Genomic DNA, 11700 nt, shown 5'->3' with positions numbered 1-11700 from the left:
TTTGGACAAAAGCGTCTGCTAAATGCCCTAAATGTAAATGTCATCTGGACATGAAGGAGCAATGACTCCACTCCAACCTCCCTCTGGATGTCAGGCTGTGGAGAAACTGGTTGTATTGGCGATCTCATTCTTTCAATAACTACCCAAAGTTGGTGCCCATAGGTCAGGGCTGGAACTTAGATCGACTGGTAAATCACCACAGTAGTCTGGTAGAACTCCAGCAGTACTGCTGACACAGCACCAATCTGCCCGTCCATCTCACGCTCTAAGACAGAGATACTCACACACTGTAACTCACTCCCAACCCACAGACTAGATACATGATAGTCAGTGACATCTGGAGGTGTTTGTGGGTGTATTTCTGTTTCCCCCTGCTTCAAGTTCTTATGCTAAGCTAGGCTAACCACATCCTGGGTCCAGGTTGTGCTTTACGCACAAACATGATATTAATGTCAGTCCTCTCTGTAAGTGTTTGGTGAACTGTTTCTTGAGACTTAAAAACAGACACAGCACGGCTCTGAAGTCAATTACATGAGTCTTTTTATTGTCACCATGTTTGGAGGTCAAATATGAAGCAGGTTAAAAACAAACAGTGGTCCTGAGAAGGATCTCTTCGGTATGATACTGTTAAATCTCTGCGGATGCAGCTAACATTGTGTGGAGCCAGTGGTCCCCAACATTTCCTGTTTCAGGGCCCGCTGGGAGCCATCAGCCAGGCCGACCAACACCTGGACGGTCTGGGCCAGTCGACACAGTCCCTCATCCTCCATGATGAGTTGAGGGGAACACAATGAATCCTGGGAAGGGAGGTAGAAAGGAGTTATACATACATACGCATGTTTCTGACACACTTTTGTATAGCTACATTGAATATTGTGTCTGTTACTGGCAGCTTGAATAATAATCAGCAAGCTCTAAGTGTCACCTCCGGGGGGCAGATCTTTTCTGGAGTTTTAGCCAAATTCAGCATTATTGTTCCAGTGTGTGACTCCCCCAAAAACGACAGTTTGTAGTTTCTACATTCCAATATGTCTACAGAACAAGGTACATATGTTAGTTAGTGAGCTTTAAGAAGCCGTGTCGGCAGCATGGCTGGATTATGGACAGAATTTTTTCAGCTGGGCCTCTGTTGATCCCTCTGATATCCACATCCGGCCGTCTGTGAACTGTCTGTATGTACCCTGTTGCTTCCAAGTTGTTATTGCCTCCACCAAGGAGGTCATGTTTCCCCCCGTGTCTTCTGGTTGGTTGGTTTCGTCAGCAGGATTACACAAAAACTAACGCACATACAGTACATGGCAGCTTCAAAGACGCAGACACCGACTCTACCTGGCTCCAGGTTTTCTGTGCTTCTTGGTAATTTAACTTTTTATACCAAAATAACGCCTGTTTTTAAAACAGACGAGCCCTCAAGAAGAAATAATGTGCAACCTGCCTGTACCTTAGTGGTGAAAGTTCCCTACAAAGTTGTAATCAATTAAATGTCAAACTCCAAAGTAAAAAATGGGACGTGCCTTCTTTGCTCGGTCAGTAATTGAGCCTTAGCTGGTAGGTGCACAGAAGGGACTAAAAGTCTGAGACCCCAAGTGAAGATACTTGAAAAAAGTATTATTACATTCAACACAAATGCACAAGAGAAGCATTTGGCTGGTGGTCTCAGAGTTTTGAACCCTACTGTATATCTGAACACAGATTAACTCTTAATAAGAGAACAAATAAGTGAATTTTGCAAATTTGAAACCAGCCCTTTAATCCCATTCAGTTACCTGTGACCTGTTTAGGTGACCTCAGCCATCGGTTGTTGAGTTGTCAGGTAAATGTCAGCAGGGTTTGTGTTGTATTAAAGAAGGTGAGGAGAGCTCTAGATGGATTATATTGAAGTCTCCTCAAGTCTATTTAAAACCACTTTGTACACAACAGGACCAAAACATTCCTTTCCTTGCCATCACGTGGTCGTTTTCAGAACTATTAGCATCAATAGGATAACTCACAGCAGAGCACGCGGCCGCCCACAGATTCACCCCAGACTAAATGCTGTCAGAATGATTTGACACGTTCTATAATCACATAAATGTTGTTCAGGACTTTAAAATATATTGAATAAATTATGTTTGTCTTTTTTTAGTCTGCTGTGATTATTAACCTTCACTTATCCTAGCTGGATATCAAGTGAGGACATCAATGACAGGAGGCCCTGGTTTGAACTGTTACAGGGAACATGGCTGCTGCTCATGGAGATCTAATCTCCAGGCTACAGTCTGTGGAAGGCGACAGATTTTGTCTTCTAAAAGGCCAACCAGGTGGGGAAAGAGTTAACACATTTATAATACATACTCAATGACATTCTGTAGCAGAGCGTGTCATTTCAATCTCATATACAGTGGATATCAGAAACATCCACACACCCTGTCAAATGTTGGAGTGTTTATTGCCTCCAGACCTGAAATGAAAAGCTATTAAATCAGACTTTCTTTTGGAACAAGAAACCAGGCGCATCGGAACGAAAACAACCACAAACTCACTTGCTGTAAAATAGAAAAGTATCTGGACATGTTTGGATGTTTAATGGAAAAGAGGGAACTCTGATCTGACTCATAATAAAGTCTGTCTGTCATTCAAACCATGGCATTAATGAAGTCTGTGGGTCCGTATGTGGGTTAACTATTTGAATAGCTGAGGCTGAGTAACCACCTCAAAGAACTGTCAACTGTGTAATAAACCCGCCAACATGTACATAGAGCTGTGAGGTTGAACTGTGTTGAACAGTCTAACTTATGTAATTAACCCATAATTTATGACACTCACTCAAATGTAAGTAAAGTTTTAGTGAAACACAATCTGTATAATACAAGACATAAAAATGCAACATTTCATATATTTGAATGTTTGAATGAAAACTTCTTAACAAAATTTCACGACTCGTGTGTTCTGGAGTCTGGAGCTGTTCATTCATTCAAACTAAGCTTGGTTATATGTCAAATAACTCTATGCTTTAACTTTAAATCCTGATGTCACAGTGTAACGTCTGTAGAGAAATGACACCGTCCACGTATAGCTTGGTTCCCCGATAAACCTCTCTTTCACTATGCAGTTCAGGCTGCCACCAGGCTGGATTATTGAATTACGGTATAAAGGACGTAGGTCTGCCTTTGCGCAACCAAAACAGGATGAGGCATTGTTTTCCCAGTGCTACCAGTCTGTTTGTGGTTATTGATTTAAAGTTATTGAAGGCTGATGAAAGAAAGAAAAAATAAACCTCCACCACATTACCTCCAACCTACACTGGCATTTCTTCCAGTCTGCTGCCTGCACTGTAATTTCTTGTTCTGTATGTCAGGACAGAATCCTGACGTACAGAACTGGGCGATGTATCAGCCTGGTCAGTTTATTGGTTTAGCTCCATGCCGTCCTGTTTACAGAGCTCACAGCTTGTTAATGGTGTTTCTTCAAATCTTTGAAAGGTCTTGATGCAGTTGACTGAACAAGCTGCACTTTTGCAGATTTGGGACATACAAGCTCGTTGCTCTGACAGCAGAAATAAACTTCAAGCCATCTTTGAGACAGGAAAATCCAGTCTTGTCTCAAATGATCAACAGTCAAATCAAGCCAACAGTTATTTAGGAGCAGCTCCCAGGTTCATGTCACTCTGAATGTTCAAACTTAAATCTGACTTTCATTTCATGAAATTCACCAACGGCTTCAGTAAAACCTGATCAACTAACAGTAGACAGTGTTGTGATGTCATACTTGAGTACAAGTAAAGATATTGTGTTAAAATATTACTTGAGTGAAAGTCTTAAAGTATCTGATATATTATGTACCACAGGGTCTCTGTGCTGGAAGCCGGTCGTCAAACGTACTTCAAAATTGTACTTAAGTTCAGTAAACTGAGTATATTTTAAGAAAATATACTCAGTTTGAACTATCACTGGTCAAATGCTGGTGGACATAAAACCATCCAGACACAGAACAAACAGTAACTCTGTAATGTCTCATCTATCCACTAAATAATGAAAATAAGTGTCAAGTATCAGTATCGACATAAGCACCGTCTGTATGCCTCCAGTATAGTAAAGCCAAAGAAAACACATTTTACTACCAGTGGACATCAGATGTAAAAATGTTCAAGTTTCTAGCATCAAACATGTAACATCTAAACTCTGTTAGTACCACACACAACCACTCCCACACTGCAGCACATGGGACTGAAGTGATAAAAGAGAAGCGTCGTCAGCGTAGAGCTTTAACACATCGCTGCTCTCCTGCTGTGTCTCTGCTGCTCTGAACCATCCCACACCCTCAGCCTCAGTGTCCCTGCTGCATGTATCCCTCCTCTGCACACTTCACAACACCCAGCATCTCACACCTGTTAGCTAACAGCTGGAACTGTGGCTAAGAGGTCTATAATACTGAACTTTAGAGACAGAACTCCAGTTATCCATCAAATACTGACTCAAACATGACTCCACAAAATGCTGTTTTCTTGTGTGATAAAAGAATTTATGGCCTGGTAAAACTCGCTCATTACTGTCCGGTCTAACAGAGCAGTGTTTCATTAGGAAGAGAGAGAGAGGAGCATAGAATGAATGATGTTGAGAGTATTTTGGACAGAATAGGACACATTTTTGTAATATGCACCTGTAAACTGACAAAAATGTGACATCAGTTATCAACATGGCCCCCTTGTATTTATCAGTATGGCTTTCACTCCGTTGGTTTCTACTCTGAGGCCTGATCGACTTCTTGTCAGCCCGCATCACTTAAACTTTCCTTTAAAGCCACACACCTCTCCTCCAGCAGATGCAGTGAGCTCATACAGAAACACTTTGATGGCTACATCATAAGTAGTTATTTCATTGGTGTTCATCACAATTCATATTTTATCTACTGTTCTTAAAAAACTGTCTAAGTACCCTAGGCTGTAGAATGAGACCACACCCAGGGGACCCAAACCCTCATTCAGTCATTTTATCATTTGTATATTTGGTAAAGAATTTGGTCAGATTTTCAAAGGGGTTCCTGCATTGTCATCTTATCATGTGGCCCTGAGTCAAAATCAGTTTTAAAGGGTCACTGCAACAATTTTCACATTAAAGTATGTTAACAGGTGTTGGGGAGTTACCTCACTGAATACCTCCAGTGATGTCACTAATGGCTCACAACTTTCCGTCTTGTTTTCAGGAGTTTTACAGTTGGTGTGGTTTTCACACCACGTGACTGATCATTGACAGCTGGTCACACACTCCAAGACACAACGTGTGTCGCGATCAAAAGAGTCCAGGACCATACGTGCACCTTACTTGATGGAAACTTGGAGGCAACAGGACATGCAGGCTCTGATTACATGTAATGAATAATGGTGATTCCCTTGGGGAAATCAGAAATTGGGTCAACTTTATCTGGACAATAGTAACATCATCTAATGAAGATATATAGAAATAAAGGAGTTGAGAGGTTTTAGATGAGAGCTACATCTGTGTCTATTCTATTTTTTCAGGTGTCAGCAGACATTCCACTATTGGTTTTGACCAATCACCTGTCATCTAGAGCAGGGCTGCCCAAAGTGGGGCCTGCGGGCCAAATTTGGCTCACCATAAGGTTTGATTTGTGCCGGCAGATGTTTTTAGTGAAAAACAAGAACAAATTAATGAAAAGAAATGTTTAACATGAATGGCTGGTATGCTGCTTTTAATTTTTGTGAGGTGAAAATGCTCTTTAAACATGTGTGATCCCTAAACTAAGCACAGCAGGCAGTGACGGGAGAAAGTCAGTCAACTCAGGATCCTCGCTCTGTGGAAGCCCTGAGAGCCAATTAAAAATAAACTGGAAGATTATTCACATATTACTTAATCAGACTGAGAAAATGGGACACTGGAATTTTTTTCTCACTTCTCACTAGTACAGAAGTCTCCAGGGGCTTCCATACGGTATCATTTTGCATCTGAACACAATAAGTGTTTGCTTTTGGGCCCCCCTGCTCTGGAGCATTCATGTTAAAGCTGCTACAAAGAACTTTCAATTTTTGTTGATTCTGGTGGCCCCTGTGGACAAAAGATGACAAAGAAGAAAAATAGTAGACACCAGACTACAGAGCAGCTTTTTCCTTCTTCTACTCCTCAGTTCATCCATTCATTTTATGATCAAGTGACAGGCACTATGAACAGCTATATGAACTATACAGAAACAGCCCGTCTTCTCGCTGATGGTCTTGTTTGTTTATGCAGGTCATATCGAGACTTCAGCATTAAGGTGAGACTGGTTCATTTTGGTCTATTCATCCTGAGGGGAACATGAATGTCTGAGCCAAATTTCGTGGACCAAATCAGTCCAAACCACAAAGGTCAACCTTACCATGGCGCTAGAGACAAGATTTGATCACTTATTACAATTCGTCTTCTGAAAGCCGAACATTATTATGACAACCCATCCAATAGTTGCTGAGATATTTCAGTGTGGAGCAAAGGGGTGGAGCGACAAAGCGATTGGCTGACTTGGTTTGGATAGACTGGTTATTATCTGCTGACACAGTTGAAAGCCCCACACTGTACGTACTGTAGATGATTGTTTAAAGGCAACACCAGGAAGATGAATTTGGCTCTTACACAAAAAAGGTACATCCACAATAATGCACAGATATAAGGAGGGCCAGGGTAAAAGGATTAGTAGCTCTACCCTGATCAGCTATGACTGCATGTTCTTGAATGTCTATCCTGGTAGTTGTTGCATCAAATCTCAGACTTAAAACGCTGGATGGATTTGCAGCCCCCCACATCAAGCGTGTTCATTTCACACAGTCAGATGAGGCCCCTGGATGACCCCTCATCAGTGACCCATCAAAGGACTACCAGAGGAACTCACTCATCCACAAAAACTGACATTTCCTGGTCCGTCTGAGAAATGATTTAATCTACATAATCAGTGCTGCTGACTCTCCAGTGATTACTTGATTCATTGGTGAACCTCAGAGTCGGTCTATACACATGAAATGCAGACAATCCACACTCACAGCTCCTGTGGTGTGTGTGAGCAGCAGGCAGACTGAAGTGATGCAGAGAGGGGAAATCAGAAAGGCGACAGCACTGTTTATAGTCTCCTCCTGGTGGATGGTGCAGAATAAACCTACAGGCTGATTCCTGCCTCTTCTCTGACCTTGGCTCAACACACTCACCTGCTCCTGCACGGGCCAGCTGGAATTTATGACGGTACACCTGCTGTTTGGAGAGCACACGGGAGCTTTTGAGGAGGTTAAAGCACAGGGCAGAGTGATTCTCATCAGGATATCTGCACGTCTGCTCACAACTTTAACACATTTCTTCAGTTTGAATGTTTTGTGAAAGTCACTTAAAAAAACCCATTTCAGAACAAACATGATGGAGCCAAGCTGGTAAAAATCGCCCAGTCCAGCAGAGGTGCACTCAGTTACTGCTAAATGTTGAGTTTTTAAAGAATTACTGAGATTTATAAGCGTTATTTTTCTTATTGTCAACAAATCCCATTATCTTAAAGGAAAAGTTTACCCAAAAAAATTAAATTCCAAGTCCCCAGAAGCCCCAAGATTGGATGCACAAGCAAGTCGAGGGCATAAATAACGACTTTTGAAATCAGTTTGGGATCTCGGGGCTTCTGGAGACTTGGATTAAAGCAGACGAGCTGTATGGAGACATTTGATGTTTTTTTTTTACGTTTTAAAACAAGTCTCCAGTCTTCAAACCACAATATTTCATGTCCATGTGCAGAGTCAAAAAAACAAAACATAACTGAGATTTCTGCCTGCCAAGGACACTGTTTTGATTCCTGTATACCTGATGAACAGACACATTTAAGCTAGATAAGTTTTATAAAGAGATTTTTGTTTTTTGTTTTCAGCCATGTGGGATCCATTTAAACTTTTGTACCCAACAATGCATCTACTGGGGCCTGAAACTTACCTTTGGGTCATTTAATGCCAACTCACCCTGATTTCAGAACTTTTCGCAGCTCATGTCATGAATTTCCATGTCAAAACTAATTAAATTCATGGGAACCTGCAAAATGCTATAGTTATAAAATGATCAATTGTTATTATTATTTGATGTTAACATTCTGCACAAACTATTTAAATGAATTCATATGGTAATATAAGTATCCTCAGGGTTTCTTGGATGTTCAGGACAAATTTTAACACAATCCAGAAAAATTGAGGCTCAGAATTCACGTCCAAAGAATCAAAAATATGATAGAATTTAGCTCTGAGGGCCAAACTAACCAAAAATGACTCCATACGTAAAAAGTACAGCTAGAGGATTTTGCAGGGTCCCATGAACTTAAGACGTTTTAACTGATTTTATTTTTAAGAAAATCCACGACATGAACTGGGAGGACCGAGGTTAGTTGGTATGGAATGACTCAATGTCAAAGCAGAAATCTTGAAGGGAGTCTACAGGGGGCAGTAATGAGCAAATTGTGGCTTAATTCACCAGAATGAGGTGAGGAAGAGAAAAAGCTCCAGTTAGGTGACATCATTCATCAGAGATTAAATGATATTTTTCAGCATTAGAGCAGAAAAGGTTTCAATGATGAGGGTTTGATTTGTTGATGTGGCAGATGGATGTTAGGTCTCCACAAAGGAGTTGAGACAGTGCCAAACAGCCATCGGATCCTAAAGACATGAATCATTGAAAACGCCTCACAAATATCGTTTGATTTCTTGAAAAAGGGTCTAATTTCCTAAAAACAGCTGGACACTGCAGCAGTTGCAATTACCGGGGACCATTTTCAGCGGTGGATTAATCAAAGTGAGTATTTCTGGCAGCAGGACGACACTTTTTAATAGGATACATTCAATGTTGTTTGGCTCTGCACATGGGATTTATTAATAAGAAAAATAGAATATCACCACACTAACCCAATTAAAATCTGACTTGTCTGAACATGGTCAAGCAGTAAGATTTGAAAATAGTTTAAAAATGTGTACTTTCATACTTAGGTCACATTTTGACAACTGAGCACACCTCATCCTACGAAGACCATGAGATGTTGTTAAAAATCCCCATAAAAGACAAGCAAGTGAACCTAGAGTTCTTTTTTTTTTTTCTTTTTCTGGTCAAAATAAGACCACAGCAGCTGCAGATATCCTGATTACAGTCAGAGTTCTTGGCTGATGAAGCAAAAGCACGACAGCAAGCGAGCAGACAAACAGCACATGGTCAAAGTTTGTTTTTAATAATTTCTTTACAGCGGGAGGAAAAAGAACTTTACATATAGATTTATATAAACTCAAAACGGATTCTTAATAATACAAGGGTATCATATAAATATAAAATACAACAGTTTTTCTGTTCCGCTAACATATTTAAGAATATAGCTTGGTCTAAGCCAGTGAATCAATTACTGTGTGTTGCTTATCCAGTTTCATTTATAAAATATACATTTGAATTGAAACAGTATAAATTTCATTTTAACAGCAGGCTAATAAAAAATATCAGCCGTGGGAGGGGGAGGTTTGTACAGCGGACAATCTGAGCTCCAGACAACAGCAGAGACGTGGACATGAAATGGACGGTGGACGCAGATGAACAGTGTGTTGTACACCAACAGAACAGCTTGATTTTATTTAGAACCCAAAGAGCTCATGGTTCAATAAATAGTAAAAGATGTTATGAAATAATCATGAATACATTGTTTAAAATAAACCTGAACAAATAATGAAATATTCTAACTAAATTTCTTCTTTTCATATCAACAGATTTACTTGAGTTGATTTTTACTACATTGTAGAAATGTATTTCAATTATTTATTTATTTCATGTCACTTTAATGACAGTGGTGTCGTCACTGCCTTAGCTTTTATTAGCTGTGGGCTAAGCGGGAGAAACTCTACTGTGTATATTTTTTAGGCCACACAACCAGGAAGTAAACCAGGAAGCTAGAAAACTTTTTGGTGCATTTCCCAGGTTAGCAATTCTCATTGGACTGAATGGGCATCAATCTTGGGTTCATTATCTAGTTGTAATTAAAATGTATGATCCAAGATCACAACCCAGCCATGCCAGGCTGCTGGTTAGCTTGCTGAATAGGCAGCATGTGTAGTATAAATAAAAGGAGCAGTAAGTTACTGTGTCCATGTACTGCATTTATTTGCTGCAGCAGCTGGATGGTTGATTCAGAAATACTTTAGCATTGTTGTTGCTCAAGCTAACAACTGGCTAAATTTGGGAGCAGTCACTGAGCTCAACCTTGGACATGCTAACTGGAGATAACACCCCTGTTCTAATATTATAAAAGCATCAGGAGATAAACTGTGACATGGAAAAAGTGTCATTATAAATATCATGAAATAAAAAAGATGGAATTTTGAAGTAAAAGTTTCCATAACAAAAAATTAATTCAAAGTAACATTTCATAACAATGTATAGTTTTAAGAATGTATTAAATTATGGATTTATTTCCTACACAATGTATTCATACGATTTCTTTCATTGTTGTTTATTTAATATTGAACTATTTGTCTGCATATTTTAAGAGAATCTGTCCTGCTCAACTACATTAGAGGAGGGTTAGACCAACAAACAGTGTCAGTACTATTCATCTCTGATATTATGATGTTCCTCTCTTACCACAATCACATGGGGGGATAACAAAAGGCTAAAAATGTTCTTCATTTAATGTTTCCCCTGACATTAACTTGAGGCTTTTAATTCATTAATTACAGTCTCAGAAGAATGTTTTCGGGTGCCATTACAATTTAAATGTTGATTCAGGGGCCTTGATAAGAGAGTTTCAAGGGCTTTAGCAGCAGAATCCCAAAAATCTTCCCCTTGATGTTAGTTTTGAAACCCAACATCAGTGAAAAAGGCATTACAATCGGATTCCAATCTGTGTTTAGTTGCAGACATTGACCTTCCATGAGCAATGAGCCAGACACAGCGTGTGGTAGAAACAGCAGAGGCCGTCTGATGCTCGGTTCAATGTGTAGCCTTGAGGGAATCAATTATTTACCAATCCAATGAAAGGGAAAACTTTTAAAAGAATCAATGTTATTTTAACTGCGAATAATTGAGTATTGATTTAATCTATTTTACCTGTGTGTGTGATTTAAAGCACACACGCTGATTTCACAAAGCTTTATACCAGGATGAACTAAACTGGTGAAGCCTCTGCTGTCTCACCTCGAAAACAATAAAACAAAAAACAAAACAGATTTAAAATAAATAAAAAAGCAATAATTTAATAACCTGTTTACATTTATACAAACATGAAGACAGCTGGTCAAAGGGACCAGTGTCAACGACGAAAAGACTTTACACACACAACCTCCTGGAGGGGTTTGTACCGTCAGTTTGGAGTGGGATTAATGCAGCGACATCGCCCCCTGCTGCTCACAGTTAACATAGCAGACTTAAATGGTCTGGTCTTAGTCAATAATCAGTAAGAGGCACTGTATCATTTGTCTCACTGTCACATTGTAGCGTCAGACGTAACATCACATAACATCCAGCTTCCACTTTCACTAACTTGCATCTGTCTCAAGGCTAAAAATCACATTCACAGTTCAGTCTCAGGTTACTTGAACAGCTTCTCTCTCAACAAACAAACAAACAGACTGGAGTTTGAATATTGCTCAGAGGTTGAGCTGATCTGAACGCACAAATAATCTCAAGTTAAAACTCGGTGAGCAGAGCTAAAGCACTACAGTGTCTCTGGCTGAGTGATGCTGAGAAA

At 39.9% G+C, this 11700-nt stretch overlaps 1 protein-coding gene across 1 annotated transcript in view; it reads right to left on the bottom strand.

Annotated features, from left to right (window-relative positions):
* Positions 1–523: 523 nt before the first annotated feature.
* lrch4 (leucine-rich repeats and calponin homology (CH) domain containing 4) overlaps positions 524–11700 on the bottom strand; it is a 58035-nt gene continuing 46858 nt past the window's right edge. Inside the window, exon 18 of the mRNA XM_073474764.1 lies at positions 524–797. Within this exon, the coding sequence (XP_073330865.1) occupies positions 648–797 (150 nt within the window). The 3' untranslated portion in view covers positions 524–647. The remainder of the gene's footprint in view (positions 798–11700) is intronic.

Source organism: Pagrus major, chromosome 10 (genome assembly GCF_040436345.1).
Source record: "Pagrus major chromosome 10, Pma_NU_1.0".
Classification (NCBI taxonomy): domain Eukaryota; kingdom Metazoa; phylum Chordata; class Actinopteri; order Spariformes; family Sparidae; genus Pagrus; species Pagrus major.
The sequence above is the reverse complement of the archived record's forward strand: the minus strand, read 5'-3'. Positions and strand labels throughout refer to the sequence as shown.